At 43.9% G+C, this 18910-nt stretch overlaps 2 protein-coding genes across 21 annotated transcripts in view; both read right to left on the reverse strand.

Annotated features, from left to right (window-relative positions):
• The window catches only part of LOC125883094 (USP6 N-terminal-like protein), a 354121-nt gene that overhangs the window by 269705 nt on the left and 65506 nt on the right, over positions 1–18910 (reverse strand). The gene's annotated exons all lie outside the window — the stretch shown is intronic.
• celf2 (cugbp, Elav-like family member 2) overlaps positions 1–18910 on the reverse strand; it is a 328160-nt gene that overhangs the window by 120170 nt on the left and 189080 nt on the right. For all 20 annotated transcript variants that reach the window (XM_049567268.1, XM_049567267.1, XM_049567269.1 and 17 more), the window contains one exon: positions 9558–9754. In XM_049567268.1, coding sequence (XP_049423225.1) covers positions 9558–9754 — 197 coding nt within the window. The remainder of the gene's footprint in view (positions 1–9557; positions 9755–18910) is intronic.

The following is an 18910-nucleotide window of genomic DNA, read 5'->3' on the forward strand; positions in this document are numbered from 1 at the left end:
GAAAACAAATAATTGTTCGGCGCTTGTTTTGCCTTTGGGTTATTTGCAGGTTGAACAGACATCATCACTTCGTCAGATATTAATTTCATGTCTTGGCCTTTTAAAAACCCTCCGTATATTTTTCACCACAGTGTTAATGAGTCTTTTCCATTCAGATGAAATTACACGCAGTTCATTTCTCTCTTGATTTATGTTGTTATTTTTTTTTAATATTTTGAATGATTTCCAGGCCGTGTTGTGCTCAGAGACTCTTATGTTGGATATAGCCTGTTAATGAAGACATTAAACTTATTCTGTGCATGTGTGTGAATTTAAGTGTGTGTATGTGTGTGTGTGTGTCTCAGTAGCTCATGTGGGCAGGCTGTATCATTAAGATAAATGACACAGCGCGTCCCCTGCCAAAACACAGACACACACACACACACACACACACACAATGCAACAAACCCGCCATGGCGCTTAAGGTTGTGTTTTAGCAAAAGGACCATTTTCTGTTTACCCCTCTGGCTCTCTTTGTCTCATTCTCTCTTTATCTCTCCCTCCATCTCTATCTCTCTTTCTGCACAAAATGCCAAATTGCTCCATTTCTCACCGGCTCCCCCTCCTCCCCTGCTCATCCACTCATCTGGTTATTAACTCCAAACACATTAAACCAACAGTAGTGCCACGATATTCCCCAGACCATCCTAGTCTGAATTAAAAAAAAAAAAAAGCACACGCACACACACACACACACAGCCTGAATGCACACACCTGGGTCAAACTGCAAAATGGATTCTGCATGACGCACAATAGCGACACAGTTTAATACTTTAGGGCCAAAAACAACACTGGGAACTTATTAAAGGAAAGCCGGCTGAAGTTTTGGCTTCTCACTAACCTAAACGGGCTTAAAGAGATCATTTAAAGTATTTGCAATATGGATTTTTGGAAGCTGACGTATTTGGATTGATGATATTCTTTCCGGCCAAAAATATTCAGACTTGTGTTTGCTCGAGGATTTTAATTCCTGTCAGGCTGAAGAAGCCTCTCAAACAGCACTTACGGCCGTCATGTGACGCCAGATGATGACAATAATAAAATAGGAGGATTACACTGATCCACAGATATCCACTTTCTGGTCTGACGTGCAAAGCTGTGTTCCAGCCGGAGCTTTGAGCGAACATTAAGTCCTAGGTTTTATCTTAGACGTCCTGTAATTAATCATTAATTTATTCATAGCTGTCCGAGTCCAGTGTCTGCCCGAGTCTGATTGCCATTTTAAAACAATATGTTTCAACAAACCAGACACGCTGGTACAATCAAATGACGAGAGAATAGATAGCTTTGGGTGAAAGAGCAGACACTGATGATTGGAGCTGATGTAAAGATGTGAATCTGGCCTAAAAACACAAGCGTGTAGCAGAGATGAAGACTCGAGTAAGTATTAATGCATAAAAAATGAGCAGTCGAGACTTGGCTTGGACTCTGAGGATTGACTTTTTGTGCCTACAGATTGTACAATACATCAGTCTTACAAGTTCATTGCATGTCTGATGCATAAGAAGGTCTAAGAAGGTACAGTATTCCTGGAAGTTGTAGCAAATTAAAGTTTAAGCTGTTGTAAAATTCAGCCCCCATTTACCTTAATTCATCAAGACTTTTTGTTGTTTTTGGATTCTGCATTTGAGGCATTGCTAGAAAAAGACAGTTTTCTTCAATAATTCAATATAACATGGGGAGAATAACTGCTATAAAAATGGTCAGTTTGTAGGTGAAGTATTCCTACAAGTTGTAGCAAATGAGAGCTTAGGCTGTTTAAACAAGGCCCGTATTTACCTTAATTCATAAAGACTTTTTGCAGTTTTTGGATTCTTTGTTCACCACGTAGGCATGTGAGAAAACAATGTTTTAAACAAAGTGAGTAACTGATAAACAAATGGCCATTTTTGAGTGAAGAATTACTTTAGAGCTGGTGTTAAGCACAACCTCCATTCACTTCAATTCATCAAGGCTATTTGTCATTTTTGGATTCTTCGTTTACCGTGGAGGTGTGTTAGAAAGAGAAAGTTTTCTTCACAAATGCAATGTAAGACAGGGTGTTATAAAGTCAAGCTCCATGTTTGTGTTTTTATCCCTGACTCACATCTTCAATAAAGTCTGTACAGTACCAATTTTGGGGCAAGACAGATTGTACGATGACAGACTTTGTCGTGTTATATAAAATAAAGAAGAAGATGCAAGTAGAGACGTGTCACGTTGGACCTGTTGGAGCAGGTTGCTGAAAACCTGAATCGGCCGTTAATGGATGTATCTCACGGTACAATCTGAATCCACTGTTTTTGATCAATGACCAACGATTTTATAGTCAATTTGCACTTGGTACCATCTGAAATCAGACAGTGTTAAAGGGACAGTAAGTTGAAACCACCCATTTTGAATGTTATCACTCGATTAAATGGGCATTATCAACACAGCTTTGTTGAATACTTCATACTTGGTCAATTATGGCATTCCACAATCTGTTATATGTGAGTAACAGAAGTCAATAACACCATTTTTGAAATCATTATTTTGTGCAAAATTACTGGTTTTTTTTTTTTTTTTTGTAATTGATTTCTCTAGTACGTAGCCATGTAATAAGCTGGATGATAAAGGCCTTTATTTTGAAATGAACCCCTTAAAGATAATTTAAGACTTGCGTCACCCTGTCAAGGTTCATCTTGCAGTAATACCCTCGCATCATCCATCATTCCTTACGAATCAGCCTCGTAGGGACAGGTTACAAGGGGCCTGCTACTCCTACTTGTAGATTAGAATGCCATTATCAGCCCATTAAATGGCCGAGTTTTGGTCAGCTTTCACTCTGAGTTTTGTCAGATTTAGGTGTCATTATTACATCTTCAGGTACTGATGGAAGATCCTGGTTTGGGTTAAAATAAGAACATTTGTTAGGTAATGTGACACATTATAAAGAACTTACATAACTCAAAATATGTCAACCCTGGTTTTGGTTTCACACGGGGCACAAACCCCAGTCTCCTAGGTGAAAGTCCTGTGTTTGTTTAACACTCAATCACCAATTCAGACTTTCTCGCTCTTTATACAAACCTCACGTCATCAGACGAGGCCCTTTCTAACCCGTTTCTCTGAGGCTGATAACCATCGATAATCCCATTTCAATCAAGTGAAACAGGAGGGCTCTGACATAACAGGTTGACTGTCGGCTATCAGTTAATGTGGGCTGTCGGTTAGCGTCTGTTGCCCTAGTTTTTGCAGTGTGTCCCGCACTGTTGGCACTAGTCTAGCCCTTGTTGGCAGCTTTTGGGATGATTCAGCATGCTGAATCAGCGGCTGAGACAGTGGAGCCTGTTGATGAGATATACTGCTGATTGGCGGTTCAGCTCAATGCACGAAAACAACCCATTCAAGAGAGATGGAAACAAACTTGTTATATTGGGTAAGATTATTTGTTTAGCCACTGAGCTCTTGAACGGAAACTATTTGTAATTGATTGTGTTTTTGTTTGCTAGCGCACACTAAGTAAGCCTATCCTTCGTCCTTTTAACGTCAGGTTGTGTTGTTAACGTGCTAACTGGCTAACGAGTTGTCTTGAATGCGTCCTGTCAGGTTATGCCTTCCCTTTTTGAAGGGAGACTTCTACGGCCTGCTGATACGGAGAGTTATTTCCTCTCACGCAGGCGCAGAATGCTAGTTGGCTGCTGGCTATAGTCTTTACCGTGTGTTCAGGTGTGCAAATTTTTGGCCGAGACACAGACAACATGAGAAGACCCAACAGTCCGCCATCATCACCACCAGGTCTTGATGTTGGTTTGGTGTGTCTGGGCCTTAAGATTAGACCTGACATGAAACCGAAAGCATCCCAGCTCCAACTTTTGACCTCAGAAACCATATGTTAATGGGTCAATGGCCAGTAATTACACCGTAGCTGTAGTTTGATAGCATAGTTTTTTAAAGATACACTTTATTTCTTTCTCTTGTTAAGATCCCCATTAGCTACTGTAATCTGGAACAGTAGTTTCACTTCCTGGGCTCCCCAATAGCATTTTTAGCAATACGTCAATAACAGAAAATACATCAGTGTACATCTATAACATTCACACTCACATCACACAACCACTAAGACACACACTGCTGGTTAGAGAACAAAAACAGAGCAGAAATCATGTAAGGAAATCTATACCGACTAACTAATCAGACTTTAACAAGCCCCCGTCTCATCTCCTCCATAAACTTCTGAGCCGAACACTTCATTTAGAACTTATTTTGTACTTTGCTTAATTTCCGCTGTCAATGGATGTTTACCGTGTTGTGCTGTTTTCGTCTTTTTGTTGCTGATGTTCTTTTTTTGGACGAGCAGTCGCTGAGATGTCAGCTAATGAGGATCCAAACAAAACCCAGACGAGGAAACAGAGAGGGGCTCATAGCTGCGGCCGTGCAACTTTTTCGGCATCTCGGTGGGACTAACAAACTCATTTGAATCCAAACTGCTGTTTTTACGTGAAAAGAAAAAAACACCGGGTCGCCACCAGGGCTTCAGAGTGGGCTCATTTGCCCCAAATGGCCGACATCCTTTTTAAACAACACTGTTGCTAATTTAAAATAAGTACACCAAGGGAAGAGAGGGGCCACCGTTTTCCTGACACCGGTGAAATTACCGTGGGCTGTGGCGCAACAGTGAAACTGGCAAGGGGGCCATTGCAGCTCCCTGGAGTTGAGCGGGTGCAGACGAGGCCACGCGGCTTACTTAACTATGAGAAAACAACAACAGCGCTCAAAGCCTGCGAATAACAAGGCCAGTAAGAGCCCAATCAAATGCTACATTTCCTCTTAAAGCACTCAGAGAGAGAGAGACAGCGAAAAATGTGTAGAGAGAGATTGTCATTCAAGGAAGAAAAAATAAAAGGCCTGGTAGGTGGCTGTGTTTTTTCATCCCCTGTAGAAGTGGCAGTGAGTGATACTCTTGACTCATCAGCAACAAAAACAACTCATTTCAAGGCTGGTGGAGATGGAGCAGGAGATTTGAGGAAGCTGAAGGACAGGAGGGGGAACTTTGGCTCTTTTCTTTTTCCCTCCTCTGAATCAGCAAAGAGAGAAAGAGGAGGGAGAGGAGACTGGTGGGAAGAGGAGTCATCGCAAGGCTACGAACACACAAACACAAAGCGCATGACAAGTGTGTTGATGTGCAAAAATGAGTTGATTTGGGTTCTTGGCAGAACGCTGTCTCCGGGCTTTCATAAGCTCATATGACTCAGTCGGCATGAGAGGAAGCCAGAGAGAGAGAGAAACTATAAACAGAAGCAGACTGAGTGTGTAGGTGCAGGAAGGTGAAAGACACCACAGCTTTTAGCCACCGAAAAATTACATTCAATTTCAAAACATGATCTCAATAGCATGTCATCATTTGGAATTTGTGTCACCTCGCCCGCCTCTCCGACTGTCTCCAATAAAGCTGTCACACTCATCTGGGGAAGTTTTTATGAAAGACGGAATCACACAAAAATAAATAATGAGAGGCAAATTTTGCAAATATATCTACAGAAATGTCTCAAAGTCAAGCTGAGAAGAAATATGGCTGCCGTCAGCTATAACCAGTTTCATAAACACAGGAAAACATTCATACTGAACGTATCGGAGCATACTCGCACACATGGCTGGATCAGGAGCAGCACGACTAAATGTTGGCATTGTACATTTCTGCAAACCACATATATGTACATTTTATACATATCGAATCAGTGCCTCTAAAGTGACATACATGAGATATTACTGCATTTCCAGCCAGGTTAACGCCACAGAAAGCAGTTGTTTTTCACCAAGAAATTGCTGCGTTTTCTGCCGGGATAGTGCCATGAAAAAGCGGTTGGATCTTACCAAGACATCCACACACTTCCCGCCAAAGTAGTGTCACGGAAGGCGGTTGTTTTTTACCAAGACCTTGCTGTGTTCCCTGCCAATATAGTGCCACAAAAAGCATTTGGATTTTATATAACCACACTTGACTTATCAAGGTTCAATGTATCTGCTACATAATGTGCACATGAACATATGCCCATAATATATAATGTACAGAACACACAAATGTTCTGTACACATCGCCAACATTTTTTTCTGGCAGCTGGGTCGGCAATTAGCTAATGAGCCCTTATTGACTCACATTTTCAGCTATGAGACCATGCATGGCAGCTTCATGATATGCCCACACGACCCAGAAACCAACCAGTATTCTTGTACTGGAACATCATGCCCATTTCCACCTGATTGGCTAATAATTATTAGGTCTAACCCAATGCCGTTATTTTTCAACATTCAAAGGTTCTGTTGAGGTTTCTAAATGAAGCTTCCAGTGTCCGTCACCACATTTTATGAAATCATCCCCCACCCAACTGAAAATAGTTAAAATCCTCAATTTGAATAAAGTGACAGAGTGCTGTAAAGCCCTGTGAGGCAAATTGTGATTTGTGATATTGGGCTTATAAATAAAATTGATTGATTGATTGAAATGATGAGTTTGTTTTGTTAATCAAATTCAATGAACTTTCTTTAATAAATACATGTAATTAACGGCGCTGTTGGATCGCTGCTAGACCACCTCGTTTATCCCAGTCGGGTCAGTAAAGCCTGCATCAGTGGATCTGCTGCTAGCATAACCTGGCTTGCTTTTAGCATGGGAGCTAACTAGCCAGGCACGCTGAAGGCACAACCTAATCCACTCTGCCTCTGATTGGCCTAACCAAAATGAATCCTTTTGCCTAAACTAGACATGCACCGATTACAATTTTTTAGGCCAATACCGATTTCATTTTTTCAATCCACTTTACAGCACACAAGATATTGCAGTATTTTCTATCTTTCCTTTATCAGAACATTTTAACAGGAAAAAACAAACAAACATAAAATTCACACAGGGCTTTACATCTACAAAATGCAATGTTACGGACATCTTATTTTAACAACGAGAAAAAAGGTGCACATTTGAACAGGCTGCCGCTCCCGGGAGAAGAAGATTGTATATGCATATTTGTAAGAATTGAGTGTAAAGCTATTTTTCCTTTTGTCTATTTCAGAACCACACACACACGCTACACTTGGAAACCTCCTGCACTGAAAATTAAAGTATCCTCTCGAACTTGATTCTCTGGCCGGAATCATTTACTCCATAGTTATCCTACCCACACCAGTGTGTCCCTGAGGTCCCCTTCCTCACATCGCTAAAGCCTGAGCTGCACTTGTGCGTGTGTGTGTGCGGTGATATTACACGATGTCAGTAATGCTGCATGGTGGGAATTTGACTGGTGTTTTAAATCGGCATATTTTAGACCGAACAGCCGGTCGCAGGTCATGGCCGATCACGTGAAAACCAGCCCGATTACAAGCACTGCCGATAAATTGGTGCAAGTCTAGCCTAAACCTATCGATCCAACCAACAAAGGCAACGAGTAGTAGCCAATCAGAGGGAGAGTAGGGTGGGTCATACCTTTGCTGTCCTAGAAAACGCAAATTTGCAACAGGGACAGCAGGTAGTATCGCAGCTGTTTCGCGTTATCACCACAAACCTACGGGAAACCATGGCCTTCTAACCTGCTTAGCAAGGCTGATCCATCACAGGAGGCCCTGTGACAGTAAGTCTCATTCCCAGTCGAACCTCTTCTCTGTAAAGCTACAAGTCTACTATACGCCGAAAAAAAGAGTTGTGCAGAATTTGAATGTAAACATTATGAATGAAGCTTTGACTATTAAGACTATTTGCTACAGCCCTAATAACAACCAACGAGCTTCGCTGGTGCAAACACCATCAAAGTCAATTAACAGAACAATCAATCAATCACGCCCAAAGATCCTTCATTCCCTTTTTTTGGCACACGAGTGTTTACTTGCTTTATTCGCTTCATCCCGACTGATTCATATTTGGTTTCATGTTTGAAACTTCTCTTGAAATTTGCTTTGCAGTTGGATGGAAGCGCCGCGTTGCCCTCTCTTTCTCTCTTTTCTCTCTCTTTACTTTCCTCCCACTCTCCATGTCTCATCACGAGTGTCATCAGCCCCCACTCCGGTTGATGCCTGTTAATATGGCAGCGCTATTGTCTGCCCGCTCATTGCTGCTGTCTCTATTGTTTGCTCTCACACTTGACGAATTCATCAAAGGAAAAAGAAAAGGAATGGGAGAAAATAGCTGCAAATCATGCGGCTTCGCACAATTGACTGTGCAAGTCTGGCGGGGCGAGTCTTTGTCTTCAAATGGTGCACGAAATGTGTGTTTGCTTGTGTAATTTTGCACATATATCATTCGTTCTGCCATTAACTAGGTGGGACGGCCCACTCAGACACTGACTGCTGATGTGTCTGTGCACAGGTGCAGATACAGTACGTGTCTCTGGGTTCAAGGAAGAGTCGCACGTCTGTGTGTCACTTTATATGTCACTGTATGAGGATCTGATTGTGTATCCATTCATATGAAATGAAAGGAAGGAAATAAAGGAAAGAAAAAAGGAGACAAGAAGGAATACAAGTAGTAAAAGAGAGTGTGAAAGAAGAGAATAGAAAAGACAAAAAGGGAAGCAGAACAGAAAGAGAAAGGGAAAGGTAAGGAATGAAGGGAACGAGAGTAAAGGAATGGGGGAAGGAGGAGAGAAAGAAGAAGGGCTGAAAGAAATAAGGAGGGATGAAGAAAAAAGAACTACAGGATGAAGAAGAGAAAAGTAATGGAGGCAATGAGGGAGAAAAGGGAAGGAAGGAAGGAAAAACAGAAGGAAGATGTAAAGAACTAAGGAAAACACCAAAGGAAAAAGGAAAGATGGATTAAGTAAGAAAAGAACTGTCTAGAGAAGAGGAAAAAGAAGAAACGGAGGCAAAGAGGAAAAAAAGAGGAAAGACTGAAAGAAAGGGAAGGGAGAATAGGGAAGGAGGGAAAAGAAAGAATGAAGGACAGAAAGGCAAAGGAGAAAAGAAAAGACTGAAAAAAGTAAAAGAATTAAAGAATAAAGAAGAGAAAGAATAAAGAAAGACTGGAGGAAAAAGAAAAATGAAAGATCAAAAAAAGGGATGGGGAAGGACAAAAGAAGAAAGAAAGAGGGAAAGAAATAAGGAAACGATGAAGAAAAAAGGAAGGAAAGATGGACAAAGGTAGGACAGAATTGTGAAGTGAAGAGGAGAAACAGTAAAATGGAGGCAACAAGGAAGAAGAAGGAGAAAGACTGAAAGACACAGGGAAGGTAGAAAGGAGGAGGGAAAGAGGAACGTAAAAGAAAGGACAATAGAACGGAGGGTCAAAAGAAAAGTAATGGGGAAAAGGAGGAAGGAAAGAAGACAAACTGATAGAAATAAGGAAAAGATCAAGGAAAAAGGAAGGAAAGATGAACGAAGTAAAAAGGAATTCTCTCTCTTCTGGGGGACTGGGGGAAAAAAGACATTTGGGAAGGAGAGAAGGAATTAAGGACATAAATGGAGGAAAGTACAGGCAGAGGGGAAAGGAAGAAGAAAATAAGAAAAGAGCGGAGTGAAAGAATAGGAACAGGAAGGAAGTCCATGTGTGAGTGCATCCTGCGCCATCATCGTACCTTTGCTCTGTGGAGGGTTCTGGCTGCGGTCTCGGAGTATGTTGATCTGGTAGACGGCTCCGTACGGCTCAAACAGCTCCTTCAGCTCCTTCTCTGACCAGGAGCGCGGGATCTGGCCCACAAACATCTTGATGGCATCCGGGTCTGGCTGGTCCGAATGCTCCAGCGCCCCGTTCATCTTCCCGGCCGTGCCGTTACTGTGGAAGAGACAGGAGATACGACGTTAGGAGCTGAGACAATAACTCCACATTCAGACCAGTGACACATAAAGACTCGTGGTCTGAGTACTCAAAATATACCATGTATGGCCCGCTGCACGATATTGGATTGTCGAGCAAGATCACTTTGCATTACAAGCAAACGAATGGTTAGCTAACGTTAAGTCGACAGTGAGGGCTGCCACTTTCAGTAGTGGTGGAATATTCAGTACTTTTCCACGTAAAGACGAAACAGTTGTCTCATTTGTGTGGGATGTTTTAAATATACCGTATGATGCAAGAAGCAGCTAGCCCTCCAGGTATTATCCAGTATCATATCTGGCCCACATTCAAAATAGTTTGGACATCCCTGTGCTCCACCCACCAGTAAGTGTAGAATGTCATTATCAACCCATTAGGCCCGTTTCCACTGAAGAAGTTCCTGGTACTATTTGGGGGCAGGAACTACTACAGGAACGTCCTCTTGCTCGGCCCTCTCAACCGCCGTGTCTCCACTGAGAGAGCGGAGTAGGAGGAAGGTTCCTGTAAAGTTACCGGGCTCTGGATGTGATGTAATCATTGCGCGACCATTTTGACCAGGGCGACATAGTGGCGTAGGGACGCTGTTAGCTGTTAGCCGATAGCGGTGTCTAAACTCACAAAGTGGCCCGTGAAAAAAATATTTTTTCCAGTGGATGTCTTAGTTACAACATGATTGAGCTAACTGGAGTAGTTTCATGTCGTATCCGACAACGGGAGGCTTTTAACAGATGACGTCCTGATGTTAGCTTTGCTGCTGCTGTTAGCTGTCGCTGTCAGCTGATGCTTTCTAGACATCGTGATTTCCCAAAACTGAATAAATACCACACATAGCAACACAAAACTGCTTTGCTAGCTCAATCATGTTGTAACTATGATATCTGCTGGAAAAAATGTTTTTTTTCCACGCACCGTGACCGGAGTTATTACAGACACCGCTAACAGCTAACGGTTAGCCCAGCTAATCTACGATAACCATGTTGTTATTTACAAAACGTCACATCCCGCCTTGAGTATATCCAATCAGCACCAAGTAATCCCCAAGCCCCAGCCAGGAGACTCTCGGGCCGTTCTGAGTACCTACTCCGAGGCGGGGACTTGTTTAGCCCCTGTAAAAGTTCTGGAACTCTGTCCTTCGGGGTGGTTCCTGCGGTGGAGACACGCACCAACGGCCCCGGCCCCGTAAAATTACCCCGAAGTTCCTGCGGTGGAAACAGGCCTATTAAAAGCCTGCTGGCATTGGGAGCAGCTTCGGTAGATTTCACTCTTATTTAGTTAGGTTTAGGTACCAATACTGCGTGGTTAGCTTAGGAAAAAAACACCATGGCTTGGCTTAAAATAATTAGGTTTGTTTCCAACATAACATCACATTCAGTTCACATGGGACCCAAATACAGTCCTGCGCAGGACTGTTTTCTTCATCCCACTCCTGCCCGCTCCCGCTGAATTTCTGACCATTACCGCCCGCAACCGCAACACGTGTGTTACACTCCCGCCTGCTCCCGCAAAACTCTGAGAATTGATGCCCGCACAATAATAGAGATGCATTGATTTTGTGTCTTCTCCCGTCCCGCAGGAGAAAACACGTCATTTTGTAGGCTATTAATAAAGAGATTCATGGGGTCGTATGTTTCGCTTCCCTGGCCTGCATGTCTTTTGACGCACTGGTCAAGAATAGCGCTCCTATTTCGTTGTTTTCATTTAGTTTTTAATGAAATAAAGGCTGTTTCATATTCTTACTTTTATATAATCAGGCAGTGATTGAGGTTAAGCTCTCTTTTCTAAGAGAGACCTGAATAAGAAACATTAATGAGATAAAGATAAAGCCTGTGCTCAATAACACCGGCATCATCACACCTCTTTATGTAATTAACAAATAGCAACGAGAGTAGGCTGTGAGTGGCTCAAATAACACTAATAAATAAAATAAAATAAACAAAGTTAATGAATCAAACGAATGAATTTAACAAATGAATCACTTGGCCGTAATATTGCAGTGGAAGAAGAGAATGTTCCTGACCGACTGCGGTCCCAGTCCCGTGCGTCCCTGCAGGACCCAATCCCAATGCAGCCCTCTAGACCCAAACCCTGGTCCCATGGGTGAAAGTCCTGTGTTTGTTTGACCCATCCAACACCTCACCCACCCTCTATACTTGAACTTTCTTGCTCTTTACGCTAATGATACAACACCTGAGTTCCTGCGTTGCCGCATAACAATCAACACAAGCAATTAATGGGCTGATAACAGCTTTCGGAACCTACTAGTTGGGGCAGCAGGAGGCTTCTGACCCATATCTATGAAACTGATGATCACTTATAATGCTGATGACATGAAGCTTAGAACAAAGCTTTGGTCTTTGGCTTGACAATGTATTTTGTAATAGATTTGAGGTGCTTGAAAGATCTTTGAAGGCAAGAAAATTTTCTCAGCCCATAAAGAAACAATGAAACCTTCAGTTAATCTGATGAATTTAAAATGACCAATAGGACAAGAAGGATCATCACCTCAGAAAGCAATATTCACAAGACAGACAGAAGCACATGCAAACATTCATAAACCTTACAAAAGTCTCAGAATTTAACACAGAATTTGATTCAGAATTGCAGACAGTGATGCAATTCTAACCAAATACACATGAGCCCGATATCTCGTTGAAAATACAAGTAAAAAAAAGTACAACAACTCCCTCAAGAACTTCATTTTCAACACAGCGGCCTCTGAAACAGCCCTCTGGCCGTCACACGGACACTGAAACTCAGCGAGAGCCACACTAATAAAAGAAATCTCTCCTTACAGCAGAGTGAGGCAGCTTTCAGTACGGGCTTTACAGACTGATATCCCTGAAGCTGGCAATTGTCCTATGTAGTGACACGACACATCAGGAGAGTGACATATCACGCTGACCCTAAAAGTGGATTTCTGATGGTAAAGATGCGGCGACGGATCTGTTCAGGACGCCAGTAAATCCTCACTGTGAGACTGAACACAGATTTGACTCCTGGCATTTCACAGCAACACAGAGTACATGTAGAGGTTTTTTTTTCACTGCACTTGTTGAGATGCTGTTGTATGGGGGAGAGCGGAGACACTATATGATTGTGTGTAGGCCTGCTGTCCGCTGCGCTGCATGTGTGAACGTTTGTGCATGAGTGAGTGCTGGATAAGCAGCGTGCGGCGTGTTAATGTCGAGGTTGTGTGTGAGGGATTAGGCTGCAGAACCAGTACAACAAACCTCCGGGCCCTCTAACAGGACACAGATGCTTACACGCCAATCGCTCTGGTTATATTTCCACATCTGGAATGCATATGGAATAGAGGTGAAGCGCTTTCACCCCTTCTCACCGCAGAGCTTCAACACTTATCTTCACAGAACACACACGTCCGTCCACGCGTCAGGAATGCTAACTCCAGCTACAGTGTCTCTTTCTTCTTGAATAAAGGCGAGTGAACGCTGTCAGCGGCGAGGCCCAGCGGAGATGAGGACGGCACGTGTGAGGCAAGGCGTGACTGTGTTTTGAGGACAACCAAATGGCTACAAACACACACAGACGCACACACACACACACACACACACGCATCACCGCCATCAAGGCCTGTGGTCTATTTAAGATGGCTGAAAACCAATCCAATGAAAGCAAAGTCAATGGCTGTGCTGTTTTATTGCTCTACTTTCCCTTTTGTTATTCTCGGCAGGAGAGAGAAAGAGCATTATCTTAAGAGGCAAAAACAAAACAAAGCCAAATCCCGAGCTTGGTTAGCTGACAACACTAATACCACCCTATAAAGCTCAGCAAGAGAGAAAGAACGGGGGAAGGAAGGAGGGGGAAAGAGAGATATGGAGAGAGGCTGGGGAGGGAGGGGAAAAAACATCCAGACCTTTGAACGCGAGCCATCCATCTTTTGCAGAAAGAGCCAAGGCGCTCGGCAGAAACGCCCAATTCTTTAAAGGACTTAAAGGACATGTCAAATAAAACGCCAGAACCGGAGAAGGAGTCAACGAGCCAAACCGGTGCTAACAGTCCTCGAGGGCAACAACAGCTCCTCGCAAAGCTGTCCGATAAATCGCGGGGGCCCCGGCGCCGAGGGAGCCTGGAGGGTGGCGGTGGCGGCTGATGGTGGGGGGGAGAGGGAAGGAAGGAAGGGAGGGAAGGGTAGCAGCGCTGGCGAGGAGTAACTGTCCCTATCGCCGGCTGATGTTTAAGCACATAAACGACTGTATCGGACGAGCCTGGGCGGTCGCTGGGTTCAGACTGCAGCACATCATCCCTTCGCCCTCTGACACGCAGAGCTGATGTGTGTGTGTGAGCGCAGAAAGAATAGCTGAAGACAATCCCTCATTGTTGGCTGTTTGTGTGAGGCCTGTGGGGATTGGACGAGGCCACGGGGGGAGACGATACAATAGCCAGTGTCAGAGGAGCGCCTCCCTCAACCGGGACACTGTCCACCCTGTGCTCCCTCGGCCATTCACTCCAGCCTGCTAAGACAATGAAAAGGTTCACACTCGCAGCCATACGGCGTCCGAACGCACAACTGTCTTGTGTAGATTGTGCGCCCCGTCTCCTCCCGAGGTGCTCGGGAAGTCGGTGACTCTCCTCACTACAAAGGAATGAGCGCCTCTTCCATCGCCCCCATGGCCAAGACTGACAAGGTGTTATTGCGAGCAGACAGAGCTTTAGCGCGTGTGTGTAGATGTTTGTGCGAGTGTGTGAAGCTCAGCAGGAGAGTGTCCTGGGGCTCGGATTAAGTCGTTGAGTGGATCCACTCCTGCCATAGCCTCTCCATCTCGCTCCCTCTCTCCCTCTTCTTCCTCTTCTTTTCTCCCTCTCCCTCTCAATTTGAGCCAATTGTTTGCCTTAATGGCTTAACTATTGCTTCCATCACTCCGGTCTCCCTGCAGCACAGGGCCGTGACTGAGGGCTGATCTACACCCAGCGTGTGTGTGTGTGTGTGTGTGTGTGTGTGTGCTCAGGCAGACTGCAAAAAAAAAAAAAAAAAAAAAGGTGTCTGTATAGGTCTTTGAAGCAGCTGCTGAGGGCTGTTATTCCCTCACCTCACACTCACATTAGACAGCAGGCTCGTTCATCCAAACTACAGCTGCACGATATTGACCATAAAACCTTACAACGGTTATTTCGTTCTTCATCCATCATCTTCATTTTACGTTCGCAGCTCTTCACACCTCCTCTCTATTAAAGCAATGGGACCACATTTTGGCAAACGCACTAATTGGCTTTCTTTTGGACAGAGAGATGAAAAGCTTAATATCGATCCAGTGTCTGTCAGTATGTGGTTAGCCTAGCTTAGCGTAAAGACTGGAGTCAAGGGGGGAAACACATAGAAAGTCTCTGTCCTTCCAAAGCTGCCTTATTTACATGATGTATCTTGTTTGTTTGACTCGTACTTGCACCGACATGGAAAAGAACAGTTTGTGGTTTTAAATGTTGAAGTGTTGGAGCTATTTCTTGAAACACAACAGTCTATCCACATGCCTGATGACCTCCACATTCTTCCAGAAGCTGCGTCTTCCAGATTCCGCTTTTTAACCTTAGTGCATGCATTGTAGTTAAAGTCAACAAGTTTTTCCGGCCCAGATGCCAGAGGAAGATATTGGCAACCACAGATGGGTTCCAACTGGGGGCAGCAGTGGCTCAGAGGCAGCCTGGAAATCCAGACCCAAATCTTGAAAGATGTAGGGTCTGGCCATGAGTAATGAAACTGGCCCAACTCGAGGGGCGGCACCAAGCATGCATTTGAAAATATCACTGCACGCAATTGGATAACACTACGACCAATCAGAACAATACACGGGGTGACGTATACACTTAGCTACCAGCGGAGCTAACTGGTAGATTAGACTCTTGCCGCATCCGGTTGGCAAAACAGCAAAAACGTCCTTCTTGCAAAGGAAAGATTCGAGCGCCATCTTCTGTTCCTCTTTTAGAGAAAAAGCCAAGTCTAACTCGTTCATTGTAGCGGCCAAAGCCGTTTCAAACAACTGGTGTTCATCCGTAGCCATCTTGCAATGTTTACTGACTGATTCCGGACTTTGTTGTCGCAGCGCTGTTGTCATCTGTTTAGCTCGCCTCTGGCCCGCCTATATCAGATACACCGATGTGATTGGTGCAGCTCGGTTTCATGGGCATAGGTAATGAGCATCATTACTGACTCGCTGAGCAAATTCAAATTGTGCTCTTGCGAGAACTCTGGATTTCCAGGGTAGCTCAGAGGAAGAGCGGATCGTTCACCAATTGGAGGATCCCAGGCTCCTTCAGTCTGAATGTCAAAGCATCCTTGAGCAAGATACCGAACCCGAAATTGCTCCCGATGGCTGTTCCATTGGTGTGTGTATTAAAAACTGAGTTGCAGGTGGCACCTGTGTGTGACTCGTAGTGTAAAAGTGCTTTGAGTGGTTGGATAACTAGAGGGGCGCCATACAACTGCAGATCCATTTACCAGTAGCTCAGTCCATAGGGAGTTGGGTCGGGAACCAGAGGGTTGCCAGCTCAAAACCCAATATGGAGCGTGGACTGGTAGCTGGAGAGGTGCCAGTCTTGAGCAAGGCACCAAATCCCCAACTGCTCAGGGCGCCTGTCCAAGGCAGCCTCCTCACCTGACATCACATCTCTCCATGTATAGGTTCTGTTTGTGCATGTGTGTGTATATGACACCAGAGTGAACACAACTGAATTTGCCTTCAGAGATTATAACGTATATCTTCTTCTTCTCTATTGTACGTCATATGTATTATAACAGCGTTCCTAAAGAGACACAGTTCTGATTATAAGTACATGAGCTGGGTTGGTAAACAGGAGATGGAGGGGCGGTCAGACAGCTGCCAAACTGCAGACCACTGTTTGAGACCAACAAACAACAAAACCAGTTGTTTTATACCAAAACATTGGCACCATTTCCAGGGACGACTATGCCAGCAAAAGTGGGTATTTTAAGCCCAAACATGATCTTTTCCAAACCATAACTAAATGTTTTTGTGTCTAAACATAACCATGCTAACCACAGAGTTGTTGGAAAAGAAAAAACATACAGTAAGGTTTAAACATATCTACTATATAACAGACATGGGGGAAAGTCACACATGTGCAAGTCACAAGCAAGTCTCAAGTCTTTACCTTCAAGTCTCACGCAAGTCCCAAGTTAGTTGTGGTAAGAATCAAGCAAGTCAAGTCCCTGCTACAAGTCAAGCAAGTCAAGTCGAGTCACTGCTCAGGTCAAGCAAGTCACAAGTCAAGTTACATGTCACATACAGCAAACATCTCCTCACGATCTGCTAGCTACAGGTCCTCTGAATATGCTGTGAAAAAAGTCCGGCAGCCCAGGCTCCGCAAATGGCAAAAAAAACATTTGGGTCCAGGCTGCACCAACCAGCCAGCGCGGGACCAGCAAAAGCAAGCAAACACACATGAACGCGCACACGTGAGCGCGGTGCACAGAGAGACAGTCAGAGCTACAGGCTACAATGAGGCTAAAAACAGAGTTCAAATGACGTTGTTCCAAACAACTTTTTATGTCGGGGGTTCATAACACTTGGATCACTACGAATGAGCAGTATGGAGATATTTTGTGATTTCAATTATGTGTTTTTGGACGTTTGAATCTGGGGCACGATAATCCTCCATTAGGTGGAGTTTTGTTGCTACCTCCTCTCCCCTTGGATCTCCGCAAGTGTTGTGAGGACTCTAAAACTAACTAGCTTTGTTGTGTTTGATAACATTGTTGACCGTAAACAGAAGTGACGCCCAACGGTGCTTAGCGTGCCTTTAATAGTGAATTAAAGCCCTTTCAAGTCATCTGTCTCAAGTCATGCATACAAAGTCAAAGTCGAGTCTTTTATCAGCTTAGTCAAGCAATTCTCAAGTCATCATATTTGCCACTCGAGTATGACTCGAGTCAAGTCATGGGACTCGAGTCCCCCATCTCTGCAATATAATAATGTCACAGAAATATACAATGCCAACATTTATTCCGGTGATTAGGATCAATTTTTCCTCACAGTGCAAACATTTTTCAAATCGTCCAAAGTTGAGCTGTGGAAACAAACTTATATGGATCTAGAGAGGCTGCTTAGTGTCAACTTTAGTTTAACTATGACTATAACTTCCGGTTACTCTGAATACAAGGACGCACCATTATGTGTCATGAACTTTGCTCTCATCCTCAACAGTAATTCCCAGTCTACAGTCTTTTTCATGCACATGCTCATATGTTGGGAAGCTGATAAGAAACACAGTTACATGTCACAGGGAGAAATCTAGCTTAGTCACTTGAAGCAGTGGTTCCCAACTGGTGGGTTGCGGTCCAAAAGTGGGTCACGGATCCATTCTGAATGGACTGTAAGTGAATCCCAAACCTGTCAAGTTTGTAAACAACACACTTTATTTTTGGGTACATCAAATTTCCAGCACAGAGCTTTTATTTTGGAGTGCTGTTTCCTGCTGTAGAGTGAGCAAATGATGCTGGATGTGTTTAACTGTGTGGACCTTGAGCTAATGACGAAGGAGAAATCTGGACCCCGTGTCTGGACCAGCTGGGAACCACTGACTTAAAGGACAGTTCGCCCAAAAATCAAAGTCTTGATAATATTGACAAATTAAAAATATAATACTCTCTTTCCTTTTAGCTCTGTTTTGGTCTCCACCTCCTGAGGGAATCTCATCTGATCTTTAACTGCTAAATGGTGCGTCCACCAGCTAACTGCTAACTTTGTCTGTCTGTCACTGTCAAGATATCACCGTTCGTTTTAAAATGGCCGCCTGTAAATGAGACTGATAAAAGAGACCGAAACAAAACTACAGTGTTTCACCCGCAATGCGTCCCGTAAAACCAAAACAATGAGCTGAAAGACTTTAAAAGGCACCTGAGGTCTGAAGAGAACTGCAGTCTGGTGAAAACTCTCTGTGGGTTTGCCACTACGAGCAACACCTTTCAAATTCCATGTAGTAATATGTCCAATTGTTTGTGTAAATAAATCGATTAGCGCAGCTTTCAGTGCTGATAAACTGTCCTGAGCTGCATCGCTGCGATGTCCGAGCAGTGAGAATCGAACCATATATGGTGGATATCATAGGGAGATGAGGGAGATGAGCGCCGTCTCCACAGAT

Source organism: Epinephelus fuscoguttatus, linkage group LG22, assembly GCF_011397635.1.
Source record: "Epinephelus fuscoguttatus linkage group LG22, E.fuscoguttatus.final_Chr_v1".
Classification (NCBI taxonomy): Eukaryota; Metazoa; Chordata; class Actinopteri; order Perciformes; family Serranidae; genus Epinephelus; species Epinephelus fuscoguttatus.